General features: G+C 41.1%; 2 protein-coding genes and 1 long non-coding RNA gene across 3 annotated transcripts; 2 read left to right on the top strand and 1 right to left on the bottom strand.

The window, feature by feature from the left end:
• The first annotated feature begins 127 nt into the window (after positions 1-127).
• On the top strand, positions 128-1,913 carry LOC108124324 (uncharacterized). Its single transcript, XM_017239937.3, has one exon. It carries the CDS (start codon positions 413-415, stop codon positions 1,781-1,783), a length of 1,371 nt encoding a protein of 456 aa, XP_017095426.2. The 5' UTR covers positions 128-412; the 3' UTR covers positions 1,784-1,913.
• A 7,520-nt stretch (positions 1,914-9,433) lies between these two features.
• On the top strand, positions 9,434-10,046 carry LOC108124368 (uncharacterized). Its single transcript, XM_017239982.3, has one exon. It carries the CDS (start codon positions 9,581-9,583, stop codon positions 9,980-9,982), a length of 402 nt encoding a protein of 133 aa, XP_017095471.1. The 5' UTR covers positions 9,434-9,580; the 3' UTR covers positions 9,983-10,046.
• Positions 10,047-11,376: 1,330 nt separating this feature from the next.
• Positions 11,377-12,370, bottom strand: LOC138925926 (uncharacterized). Its single transcript, XR_011442165.1, has 3 exons — positions 12,213-12,370; positions 11,741-12,160; positions 11,377-11,687 (listed from the first exon to the last, which is right to left on the bottom strand). It is a non-coding gene; the product is annotated as an uncharacterized lncRNA (long non-coding RNA).
• Positions 12,371-14,133: the final 1,763 nt, after the last annotated feature.

Raw genomic sequence — 14,133 nt, 5'->3', positions numbered from 1 at the left:
GCCAGGTCATCAAAACAAAATAAAATAAAATAAAATAGAAACAAAGTAGCAGAAAATCTCGATGACTTTTCAACTTTTTCGTTTGTCAGGTTCGTTTCCATAGCACCGAAAGTTGTGATTTATTTTCCAATAAAGAGTTTGTCATGGGAAAACCCTCAAGACAAACTCTATATTTCTTATATACACTCTAGGAGAACCCTACAGCCACAGCCTCCCTACTTCTCAACAGAAAACACATATAAATAGCCACGGAATTTTGATTTCAGAATACTGACAGAACCCTTTTTCAAGCTAGAATGCCTGGAAATACTTTTAGGCAAACACTAGTTTGTTAGAGCCAAGTTTGTAAGAGTTCCGTTTAAAATTCTCAGTTATTTTGTTTTAATTAAATTATGCTCTATCCGCCATCACCATGATACCCAAACATTCTTTACGTCCCATATACGAGGATATTAAGCAGCTATCCGATCCGCAGCTGTCCATAATGTGCCAGAGCCACAACATCGACATTGGGCCGATCACTCGTCAAAATCGGCGCCTGGCCGAGTGGAACTTGCACGTGGCTCTGATCGGGGAGAGGGCCAAGATTCGGGCTAAGGAGCAGTACGCCAGGGAGCTACAGATTCGTTTGAGTTACGACAATCCCAGGTCTAAGCCGCCGCCCCAGCAACATTATACGAACTTCAGTGTGCCAGAGGTCCAGTCGCCTCCGCCGCAGACGTACTGGCCAACTCCGGGGTCCTTCAACGAAAGGACTTCGCCTCGGTCTAACCGGCATATCGATCCCAGTCGGTACAGACCCTGCGATAGTTCGGATCGCGGTCCCAACATCCTGGGCTTCCAGATGCCCTTCTCCCTAAACACGGCACGGCAGTACAGTGTGAAGATTGGCGAGACACTGCGGCGGTTCCAGGGTGGCGGTGAAGAAACCACTAGTTCGGGTAAGAATACAATAACATCCAATGAGGCTGCTCATGGGGAGACAAGCCAAAGTCAGGATAATCAGAATATGCTAGATATGTATCAAGATTCCTACCAGAATCATAATAGATACCTAGACTCTGAAGATGAAGCCTCCATAGGGGATCCTCTGGAGGACTCGGACTACCAAAGCAGCCATGAGTCGGAGCGGGACACGCTGTCAGAGCGCTCCTTCTGTAATCTTCGGCTAGACAAGAAACTTCACTCTACCGTTGGAGAGGATCTGCGTCCGGTGGAGAACTTTGTCCGTCCCGCGACCCATTCGAATGCTCCACCTCGCGTCGAGTTCGCGAGCATGGAGAGTCCATCCATTTACCACGATTTTCCCATTCTGGTTCCCATGGAGCCCATTTCACGACCCGCCGAAAGGATATCTTGGGCGTCACCCTTCCGTTGGTTTTGGCGTTGGCAGGGGTGGCAGACCGTGGCAGGCCCCAGCCAGGGTATCCAGTTCCAGCCGATCCCGGCGGCGGAGCGGACCCGCGAGAGAGAGGCGGAGCACGAGCTGGAGCTAAACACCATCAATTACCTAGAGGAAGGTTTGCCGCCGGGTGTGCGGGATGAAATTGTGGAGCTGATGAGCAAGGTGCCCCTGCGCGAAGCCAGCGAGGATGAAGACGAGCGGCTGGAGGGCGAAGAAGTTCTGGTCACTCAACGCTCCCCCATCGGTTTCATCCGGCACCTTATTCACCTGATGCTCTGCGATCATCGGGGCACACTGGATGGGGAAAAAGTGCGATGCAGCTTCTTGTGCTGCTGCCTGGCCGTCTGTATCTACATGGGTTTCAGGCTGGTTCGATAGAGCTTGAAGTATAATACTTGATACTGATACTCACTCACTCAACTGCTCACACTACTTCTTTAAAAGCGTCTAATGCCTTATTTTGTACATACATCCAAACACAAATGTTAATATATTTTTTACAAAACAAGACTAGTGTATTGATTATCTGCAATCTTAATGTTAATGTATGTACAATGGTTACCCTCTTAATACATCTGCTATGCAGTGGTGGAGTTCAATTTGCGAGCAGATGGCCTCTCGTTGAAGGCCATGCATTACTCATACGCCACGTGTTGCCAGAGTCTGAGCCAAGTCGTCGCCTGCTTGCCAAATTCCCATTTTCGAGTTGAAACGGAAATGAAACTGTAATTATATTTATGGCAGCCCCATTCTCAGTCCCAGTCTCAGCCAGAGAAAGAGCCGCACAAGAAGTTGGGTTGCTCCTTGGGTCCTTGACTGGGGATTGCATAAAAATGAGCCCTTTAAGTCGCTCCCGCCTCTGCCCTTCCGCCTTCCGCTGTTGCCTGACCCCAAGACCCAGTTGCAGGTGAGGAAATCTCATTGCTGTTGCACCGATGCGCAAACTTAATGACTTTCGGCAATTTGCCCAACTCGAATCTTCTTCTTGTTGCCCCCGTGCTCCCCATGCCAGCCTCCGTGCCAACCGTTGCAACTCCCGTTTAAGCCAACTCTCGAGTTGGGCGGCCATTTGCAGGCGAGGTGTGGCCATAAATCTTCTTAAATGTCGCAAAATCAACACAACCGGTTACTCCTGTACCTGGCCATATCTCAGTGCCAACTGCAATAAGTAATTTACACAGGTACTCAGGTAAATTCGGATGGCCATCTCCATCTAATTTTGTGTCCAGGGACATGATTGAGTCATTCCAGCTTATTGCACTCAATAAACCAACTTTTTATTTCTCGACTAAGTACGTATCGCTCTGAAATTAATTTGCCAAAAATATTTCTGCCAGGCCCAAGTGGAATTACTCATGTTTCTTTGCTTATCCGGGACAGTAATCGACGGCCGGCAACTAAGCAAACAAAAAAACCTAATCAAATGCAATTGGCGTGACCAACGACTCAAGCAAGGGAAAGACATAAATAAAAGTTTGGCATTAAAACCACAAAGAGACATAAAATGGGCATAACAAATTTAAATGGCATAAACAATTGCCAACTGAGTATCCACCCATGCCGCCGAATCGAACTACAGTACAAATGCGGCACGGTTTTTGACTCCGGCCGAGTTGCAGACAATGCGAGTATAAATTTTCAGCCATAAAACCAGACAACCGTCGATTGGATTGGCTGGGGAGCACAAATTGGGGGATTGGCCAGAACTTTCAGTTTCGGCTTGCCTTTATGCCAATTCAATTTACCGGCAAATCGACTAGCTGCTTTTCCAGGGCTTTTCCAGAGCTTCACTTTGGCAGAATCAGAGCCAGGGACACCGTAGGATATAAACATAAAACGCCAACGAAATGCGGTCATTTAATTTATATTCCACCAGCATTAAATGGCATTTTAATTTCTATGGAAGTCGTAAAAAAGTCCTGAAAAGTATTTCCCCCTTGTCCGGCATCTTTCGCTCTTTTCATATTTATGTCTATAAATTTATTTTGCACTTTTCCATTTCTCAATTGCGTGCAAAAGATTTTTACATTTAATTCAATTTGGCGTCTAATGGATGGGGCAGTTGGGAAATGGGGCAGAGTGGGTGGTGCCCCAAGGGCGGCAGGGAGCCAAGAACTCTGGGTTTTCACCAACGGGGCGTGGTCATGTCTGTTTTGTAGTCGTTGCGTGAAATATGGAACAGGCTACTTAGTACTCATCCCCCAGAGCTGAAATCCGATGGATGCCGTAGCTAAATTACCGTTACAAATTTGCGCTACTTTGATGGCAGGCTCCTGGAATCCTGGTCCCGGGATCCAGGCATCCTGGCTTCTAGCTACTGGTTACTGGTTACTGGCTCCAGCAATGTCATACAAAATTTATTCCCCCTACGTGACTCCGCTGCAAATCTTCGCTTAGTCCGGAGGGTCAAACAACTCCGTCCCTTTGGTGGATAGAGAGACGGAATAGTTTTGGGTCATTCCATGTTGATGTTGCTAATGGTTTCTATGGAAAGATGGGGGTCAACTCATGGTTCGTTAGGTGAGGTCTACGTTGACCTCTCACGGCTGGAATTCGTTTTTTCCCAGAACATTTTTCCAAAGCAACAATGAAACATAAAATGTTATTTCTTCTAAATTAAAGTAATTTATTTTATGACATTTCTTATCACAATCACTTTAGATTTCGGACAAACTATGGCTATAAAAAATTAATTAAATAAATTGTGTATTCATTGCAAACTTCTTTTCATGCATATGCAGCTTTGTACTTCCGCAATAAAACTTTTCCTCGCACAGCAATACAAGTTGTTACCCATTTTCGGAGCCAATTTCGGCTGCTTCTTTTGGCCTAATGAATGAAACTCCAAACTACCAAAGCCCCCATACAACGCGTCCTAGAAGCTGTCCTAACCCCGTGGGGAAAAATGCAATTTTGTAATTGACTCACAATCAGTCGTGCGGAAGTTGTTTAGCTATGCAATATGGCTGCCAAATGCGACAAACGGATGCAATTTGTGAAATATGCACGAAATAAGACGATAAAGCGATGTCCTCAAGAGGGGTGGGGGTGGTGGTAGACGAGTGTGTCCTTGTGCGATATTCACAACTTGCACCCAATGCAACCCAATTCCAGTAAAGATTGAAATGTCAATCCCTTTACCAGTGCCAGTGAGAGTAAGAGGGTCGTGTTCGTGTCCATGTCCATGTCGGTGTCGGTGTCTCTGATCCTTTTCCTGTCGCTCCGAATGAGTGGAAAATGTTTGTCAGCCAGTTTGTGATGCAATTTTTTTCTGTACCCTTTAAATTCAACAATACCCAAGTAAAAGTGTATGATAATGTATAGTTTTTAAGCAAATTTTGATCCCAAAAGTAGTTTAATACAAGATTTAGGTTTAACAGCATATATGAAACTATCTCTATAAACCATAAAGTATAAAGAGTTGAGCCAGGTATCAGATTTTAGAGCCAGGTATCAACTAGTCGCTATATAAATGTTACATTTTATAGTCGGGCCATTGAATGTTGCCAAAATGTCGCCCTGGTGGCGCCCACATGTCTGAGCTGGCTGACGCGCCCGAATGCCGCTGACAGATGTTCCACCTTTGGACTTTTGGACAGGAAGCGGGCTGCGGAGCCAAAATGTTTGTCATATTCTACAGGAGCCCGGAGCGATGCCCTAATAGTTTTTATATGCGGTTTTTGCTACGATTTTTACTTCTGCCAGCCATAAACGAACAATTTGTGTAATGCATTTGGTTAGCTATGTGGTCTAAGCCGCATCTCCAAAAATAGAAAAGGAAAATAGTTGGACAAAAGAAGGGCGGATGGGTTTTAATGATATGTAAAAATAATGTAAAACAAGAAAGAAATGCTAACTTTTGGCGGAGCAGAAGTTAATACACCCTTGCAGTTAAAACGGGATACATATTGCACACATCGGATATGGTTGGCCAATCCTTATGAGAGTAACATAATTCTGATGGGATCCCTTGAAAATGGTGTTTTCCCCTATATGGGCCACAGTGATGGCTATATCTTCTCCAATCCTGATCCGATTCTCAAGCGGAGTACCTTAATCGATTTGTAGATTGATTCTCCACCATTCTGCATCAAAATCCTGAGACAAAATATTTTTTAGATTTTTTGTCCATTTTTCGTGATGGAATCCCTTAAAAATGGGGTTTTCCCCTATATGGGCCACAGTGATGGCTATATCTTCCCCGATCCTGATCCGATTCTCAAGCGGAGTACCTTAAACGATTTGTAGATTGATTCTCCATCATTCTGCATCAAAATCCTGAGACAAAATATTTTTTAGATTTTTTGTCCATTTTTCCTTATGGGATCCCATGAAAATGGTGTTTTCCCCTATATGGGCCACAGTGATGGCTATATCTTCCCCAATTCTCATCCGATTCTCAAGCGGAGTACTTTAAACGATTTGTAGATCGATTCTCCATCATTCTGCATCAAAACCCTGAGACAAAATATTTTTTAGATTTTTTGTCCATTTTTCGTGATGGGATCCCTTAAAAATGGGGTTTTCCCCTATATGGGCCACAGTGATGGCTATATCTTCTCCAATCCTGATCCGATTCTCAAGCGGAGTACCTTAATCGATTTGTAGATTGATTCTCCACCATTCTGCATCAAAATCCTGAGACAAAATATTTTTTAGATTTTTTGTCCATTTTTCGTGATGGGATCCCTTGAAAATGGTGTTTTCCCCTATATGGGCCACAGTGATGGGTATATCTTCTCCAATCCTGATCCTATTCTCAAGCGGAGTACCTTAATCGATTTGTAGATTCTCCACCATTCTGCATCAAAGTCCTGATGCAAAATATTTTTTAGATTTTTTGTCAATTTTTCTTGATGGGATCCCCTGATTTTTTAATTTACCTTTTAGCATACCTTGTTGTTTCTTGACAGCACAAAATTGATGAACAATTTGGACATATTGGGGCCTTGAAGAAGCTGTTTAAATTCAAGGCGATTAAGTAACCATCCGATAACAAATTTGTTCTAGTAGTTCTGCCTTTCCCGCTCAACAAAGTTTTTTCTGAAACGTTCACTTAACCAAGTGGAATGAGGAGAAAGCAAATAACATTGTTCACTCACAGTTTACCTAATTAATAAGAAAAGTTCTGGAGAAGTGAAGAAGGGAGAAACCCAACTCTTTCACAGACCCGCAAAAACAAATGTTTTTTTTATTTTTATCATTTATTTTTCCGGTACATTTTTGTTTTGTTGATGCAAATGTCAACAATTAATTTGAAGGCAAAATATGCGCAGTCTCAGGGCACAAATAAACAAAGACTGAGAATTACGGGCGGTGGGAAAAAAATTTGGGAAGGAAAATTGCAAAGGCAAAGTAAACAACGAAGAAAATTCAAGGAGCAGAGTCCTGGCAATTAAAGTTGAGACTGCAGGGGCGGATCCAGAAACAGATGAGCAGGTGGCTCCTTTTTTTGAGGAGCAGGTGGCATAATGAAGTCGATTGGAAGTTGAGTTCACTTGAGTGGGAATAATTTGCTTTAATGTTTATGTTTATTGCCCATGGCGAATACCAAGTAGGCTAGAAAGTGGCCAGGAATATGAATTTTATAAACACTCGAAGCCAGCGCCCACATGGCGTATTCTTGATATTTTATTATAATTCATGAGGAGAATTTTCAGTCATTACGGAAAAGCTTGAAAAGGCTTAAGACGGCATTGTTCCTAGGAAGTGATTAACTATGCAGCCTGTGGCCTGTTCATATTTAAGGTTCAAAGGGAATACGGAGCCAGGCATGAATATTTCATGGGACTTTCCCCTCAGTCATCTTCGCAACTTTAAAGTTTGATCCAGGCCTGGTACTTGAGCCTAAATTATCGAGCCACATCATTGGCCATCATCGTGGCCCATCTTGGGTGTCTTGCCAAGTTCTGTTCAACGAACCGCTTTAATGGCAGCCCAGAGAGCTTTCGATTTCATCCGGCCTTCATTTACATACATGTCCTGTGAAGCAAACAGAACTTTCCTCGACTTTTCCTGCAGCTCTGTCAGATGGATTTGATTGATTTGTTGGGCAATTTGCTGCCGCCTGTTGTTCGTTGGAGTTTGGCTCAAAGTTATGTAGCCTGTCTCTGCTTCCCAATCCACTTGAATCGCTTTTCTCCCACATTCATGCATGATTTATGTTTGAGCATAACATAAAGTTTCCCGAGGAGCAGTTGGGGGCCAAGGATCCCCTGAATGAAAAGCCTGGAAGGAAGCGTCGCTCTCTGGCCAGCAAATCAGTTCAAAGCCTGGGCCGGAATCAATCAAAGACTTAATGGCTTATGGGTATATATTCTAATATCGTCCTTGAGCTCGACCAGTGGCCAATCAATCAAATGTCAGTATTTCAAATAATTACCTAAATAAATAGACCAAAAGTTTCTCAACTAAGTAAATTAGTACTCAAACCAAGATGATAAGGGAGTTGAAGGAAAAATGGATAAACTTGCGAACAGAAACTTGAATTGAATTTTTAAGCTGATTATAGTATGACTAATGGAATGTTTCCGGTGTTAAGTAAATTAAAATGCATTCTTGTTTAATACCGAATATGAATTCATCGAATAGCAATCTTGACGTGAAAGAAAACAAATGAATGCCACATTTTTGTTACTTTTCGTTGCCATCTTATCAGAAACCAACATTCCAACCGTGGCTGGCTACGAAAAAGGTTTTTAAATAAACACTTGTGAATAATTGTAAATATTTTTTTTCTTAACAGACACCTGTGATGCAATTCAGAGTAATGGAGGGCCTTGCCGAAAACCACCCACAACGATGTGGACTTATGTGAAACGGCAGAAAAGATGCATTGATATTGATTATTTTGGATGCCCAGACAAAAAAAACCTATTTAGGTCGAAAGACGAGTGCCAAAAAGCTTGTAAATAGATTATAGTTAGGACCTTGTCTTAAAATATTTTACTAAAAGCCAATAAGCTTATAAATGATAGCTGTTTAATGACTGAAATATATTTTATTATATACATTTTATGATGTAGAAAATCATGGTTCATTGTTCATAATGAGAGCATTAATTAATTCTGGCAAGCTGTCTCGGCGCCTGCAGTTTATGGCTGCCAATTGTGCGAACAAAGCCCGGTTAATTGAAGCCAGGCGACATTTTCCTTTGACCCCATTGAACTCTCCATGGTAAGTATTCTTTTTATTCTCGCCCACCCTGGACACTGTGTTTATATGTGAACAAACAAAGGCTGAGAAGCTGAGCAGCCCAGAGCTCTGATTGATTGAGTTTGTGTTTCAGTGGCAAGGCGGCTTCCAGTTAATGGATCAATGGCTTTTTGTTTAGTTTGCTGACATGCTCGTGTACACTCACCTCCTCGGACGGTCCCCCACTCGTCCTAATGAAGTGGATTGGCAGTAAACAAATTGGTTTCTTATATTGCAAATCAAATGAAGGCAAATTGATTAAATCACTCAACAATTTCTCTATTTAAAAGTGGCTCCATGGTACAGAGCTGTCTAGTTGGCTTTGGTTTAATCGAATTTTTTTTGAATAGGTAAAGTGCTCCACAGCTCAGCGGAATTTGATTCTAGGCTTTGCCATGCTAGGACTTAGATATCTTTTACCTGAACTATAGGGACTCTTATCCTGATCCTTATAATATAATGGATGTATGTATCAGCGAATTTCAAAACACACCAGGGAAAGTTTGGCATTAAACTGGACTAATCCGATAAGAAGTTGATGTTGCTATCCGCTACGGTGTTTGAGATATATAGTTTATAGTACATATAGTTTATTCTGATTATCAAATTATCAAACACCAGGATTTCTATTTATTCTTATTTATTTAATTTCTTATTACTCTTATTGGAAAGCAAAACTACATTGCATCTATTGATTTTTAGTTTCAGTTTGTTTTCGAAATAATGTAAAATTTATGTAATTTTTTAAAGTAAAACTTGGTCTACAAATTTTTCAAGCAAGCCTTGCATTAAAACGTCAAGTTTTAACTTCAGGTGTTTTCTATCAAACTCTCCATATCTCATTCCTTTACACAAACTCGAGCATAGAACAACACTTTAAGTTCAGTTAGCTCTGATACATTAATACATACAAAATTTCCACACTTTTACAATTCTCTTTGACTTTATACATTGAGAGTTTTGAAGGAATATCAATTCAAGATGCGTATCCCGGAGGTGGACATGTGGAATGTTAGCAAATCCAGTCGCCTACAACGTCAGGTCATCCTCAAAGCCATGCCCAAAGGATTGGCGATGGTGGACTACGCCGAAATATATGAACAGGACATGTTCTATCTGGACTGCCAGGAGTATCGTGACTATGCCAAGGACCCCTATAACAAAGTTCACATTCCCGCAAGGTTCAAAGTCTATGTCGGCAAGTGCACTGAAAAAGCCGATACGGAATCGCAACGTATGCTTCAATTACCTCAATCGCGAGTCGATCGCCAACCTATTGTGTTTCCTATCGAATATCCTCATGACATGGCCCTGGGCCGTAAGGATTGCGACTTTATTAAGGGTCGCAATTCCAAGTACTCCAATCTGTCATTCAAGCGATAGATAGATATAGTAATCTAATAGATTGCCGTTATTATGTTTTAAAGAGTTTGATGCAATGAAGTAAGAATTGGTGTTTTATTTCTAGGGTTTCGGGGGTTTTAAGTTAATTACTTAATGTATTACCAAACTTGTGTATTCTAATTTGTATGGTGTTTTCATGAATTGCCATTTACTAATGACCTAACCTTGGCTTGTGAAAAAAAAAGAAACTAAAGTTGGGAAAAAAATTCTCATCTAGAAATTAATGCTGTTGGTGTTGCTCGCTTTTTTTTCTGCTCCACAACACGTCCGTCCATCTGTCAGTTTGTATCTTCCCGTCTCTGTTGTTTGCCATCAGTTGGGATGCACTTTTCACCCGCTTGTTGGCGTGCAAATTGCTAATGAATTTAATTCCCACGCACACAAACACAGAAGCATAGACACACACACCAGCTACGTGGATGAGCGGAAACGGAAACAGTGGCTGGGCGAAGGACGGGGAAAAGGAAACATGGCGGCAGCATTGCTAACATCTGATGTTAGCGACAAGTGAACTTTGTCTGTTGTCGGGAAATCTAATAACGGACAGCGAACAAACACACAATAACTGTTTGCAGCAGCAGCTACTGAGGCAGTGGCCCTGTATTACCGGCTTTTAATTTGTGCTGGGACCTGCATATTAAGTAAGGCCAGCTCGTAGCTGATTGAATTGGGTGGGCGGAACACGGGGGGCGTGATAGATCCCGTTGATCCGGCCTGCTCATTAGAGGTGCAACTGATTAAGTATACGCCGTGTGTTATTGTCACCGAGGGCCCCGTGAAAAATACACAAAGCTGAAATGCTGGGTGGCAGATTTGAGGCCCATTATCACACCGCAGGCCAGTAGTGATTCAAATATAGTTTTTTTTTACCCAATTTTCAGTAGCATAAATCAGAGCTATGCTGTGGTTTATTCCCAGTAGTTTAGTCGTTTGTTGCCAGAGACTTGTTTGCAAAATCCATTCAAACTTTGCAGACAAATCATACTTTGGACGTGAGAACTTTTACTTTCCATTATGGGTAGACGGTAAGACGTAGACGATGTTGAGAAATGTTGTTTATATTAAAAGTTTACTGCAAGCACGCTTTTTCGCAATCCGCTTCCTGGTCGAACATATTCTTCGTTCCCTGGCAGCCTCCATAAATGAAGGGCTCGCAGACCATTCGTTCCTTGATGAAGCGCCACATTTGAAAGGATGCCTTGCAAGGTCCTGTCTGGCTGGGCCAGTCATCGCATTTTCCTAGGAAGAGTTCTGATTTAGATAGATTTTCTCTGCCAAAAATGGCATTGTTCCCGTCTTACTACTATCGTAGGCCCAGATCAAAGTCGTACACAAAAATAATAGAGCCACAAGGCAAACGGACTCACACTTCATTTTGAAATTTTAACAGCTTATGATTTATTTGGCTACAACTTCTGTGATTTCTAGGAGCCAGCACCAGTTTTTTAGAGAGTGGTCTATTACTAGCTTATCTAATGCGAATGGCATTGATGGTGTTTAGATTATTAGCGTAATCTCCGTTTCCTTACACAATTCCATTTGCATTCCTCTCTTGTTTCGAAAATATTGGCCGTGGCGTGGCACCCTCCGTACACAAAATATACGCAGGTGTTCCATCGAGAGTTGTAAGTATATTTACCTCCTATGCAATAACCTGGCTTAATAGAAGGAGCATAGCATTTCCCTAAAAAATGCTATAGGTAAGTATAATATTATTGTATTATTATAAATAAATACCACTCCTTTCAAAATGACAAATGGAAGCCATTATTAAGATAGTTATCGTGCACAAGATGTGTTTAATCATTTAAAAATAGATTTGAGCTTCTAACCGTTAGAAATATTTGAAAAAGAATGAGAGTTTTTAGCCTTAAGTCAAGAAATAATATAATATAATATTATTAGAGCTTTTCTAATACGAATGACATTGATGGTCTTTTACAAATTGGGGTGACTAATGGAGTAATTTCTATTGGAGTAATCTCCATTTTCTTACACAAGTCATTGTGCATTGCTTTCTTGTTTCAAAAATATTTTCTGTGGCGCGACACCCCCCCCACTCGAGATATTCGCAGGTGTTCCATCGAGTCTTGTAAACGAATCTTATGAATTGTCCTCTGCAGGGACCAATCGTACTCGGAGGAGCTATACATTTTACTAAAAATTACTATGGTTAAGAATAATAATATATATTTTTTTAAATAAATACCATTTCCTTGAACGTGAGAAATGGAAGCAAATATTAAGAAAGCAATTGTGCAGAAAATGTATTTATTCATTATATTAAAGCTTTGAGCTTCTAACCGGTGTAAAAATAAGAACGGAATAATATTTGTTCAATCAATTTTGAGAAATAATATTCTTCTAACCAGTTGAAGTCTAACCAGTGGAAAAAATGCGATTCAAAATGAGAATTTTAAATGAATATCAAGAAAAAATATTATATTAATGAACCTTGTCTTATTAGCATGACATTGCGGCTTTTTTTAGAAACGGGGGTGACTAATAAAGTAAGCCACCAAGAAATCTATTAAATATATCTGAAAGTGAAATATAAGCAAGAAATAGAAGCAAATATTAAGAAAGTTATAGTGCACAAAAAGGATTTAATGTTTTATATAAAACTCTATAAAAAATATACTCTGAACTTAATAAGTGGCTTAGATAGGGATTTAATCTCAGACCCAATGACCTCCACCACCCCTTATATTGAGAGGAATGGGAAAAAACGATTTTACAACGACAAATCCGTAGGCATTTAACCGCAAACACTCTCGCCCCGACCACATACGAGCTGTCCGGCCTGGTCAACACTGCGATTTACCGGCCAGCAACCAAAAACCCCACTTGGCCGGAGCTTTATTGATTCTCTATTATGCTTTTACATTTCGGTAGGCGAAACTGATTTTTAATGCCGGCGAAATCCATTTTGCTGGCCTCTCTGGCCACAGGCAGCCCAGCCATATTTTGCCATTTGAATGTCCTTGTTCATTAGGAGCGACTTTATTTTGGTCATTGGCCACTGGGGTCAGTGGGGTTTTGGTCTAAATGCGGTTAAACTGGGCTAGAGGTGGCACGTTTAGATTAAATAATTTAGGTAGGATAGACCATTAATGAAAATATTTAATTCCCTCAAAATATTATTAAAATTAAATAATAATATTATAAACATGGTAATTGGTACAATTAAATACATAATACTTGGTATACCGACTTGCTATTTCCGCCAGTCATCACTTGCAATTTAGTGCGAAATGATTATTCATTAATTATACAGGTTGACACTCAGCCTGAATCAGAGCAGGACTCGTTGCCAGGACTCTGGCAAAAAACAAGGGCTCCGTAGGCCCGCCAATGTACTGGCATTGGATTTCAATTTGAACACGTACTCCAACCCAGAGGAGAACACTGCGTGGGAGTGGGTACGAGTTATTTATATGGGGATATAGTCGAGTTTTCTGCTCTTCCAATAAGCCATTGATACGTTAATGTATGTCTCACACAAACACACTCGTTCGCTTCGATGTGTGCGTACATGTGGCAGTGTGTTTGTATCAGCTTAAGTTGGCTTTTTGAGGGATTTGCAAACGTGAGCGCCTTGCCATGTTTATTTCCCACCGGGAGCAGCAGGATTGCATTTATGAGAGAATTACGTATACGCACGGTTGGCTGTGAGCATTTTTTCCTTCTTTTATGGCAGCGGTAAAGTCAAAGGTATTTATTTATTCATTTCGAACAGAAATCAATAGCATAACATATGGTTGGACAATTACTTGAAAAGGGTCTCTTAGAAGAAGGGTTAACGGAACGAAAATAAAATGTTTTAATCATAATTAGGTAAGTAAGTATTTAAAGGGTTGGCCAGTAATTAAAATATTTAATAGGTATAGCTCAGGTATTTGAATTTCCAAAATCCAATTTGTATCTGGTAAACACACATGATTTTGGGGCAGCATATCACATGACCTCTTGCTAATTTATTGTTGACCAGACCTTCTGTGATTAAAGCCTGTGGCATGGAAGACCCCTATCAATTGCAAGTCTCCACTCTCGGACAATCAGTTCATTAACTAAACAAAGATGTGCACACACAATACGAGTACGCCTCCGCAAGTTCAAATCTATTGACA

Source organism: Drosophila bipectinata, chromosome 2L (assembly GCF_030179905.1).
Source record: "Drosophila bipectinata strain 14024-0381.07 chromosome 2L, DbipHiC1v2, whole genome shotgun sequence".
Taxonomy (NCBI): domain Eukaryota; kingdom Metazoa; phylum Arthropoda; class Insecta; order Diptera; family Drosophilidae; genus Drosophila; species Drosophila bipectinata.
Note: the sequence above shows the minus strand (reverse complement) of the source record. Positions and strands in the feature narration are given on the sequence as shown.

Coding starts and splice junctions, on each gene's coding strand:
- LOC108124324 (XM_017239937.3), top strand. CDS start 413: ATGATACCCAAACATTCTTTACGTCCCATATACGAGGATATTAAGCAG.
- LOC108124368 (XM_017239982.3), top strand. CDS start 9,581: ATGCGTATCCCGGAGGTGGACATGTGGAATGTTAGCAAATCCAGTCGC.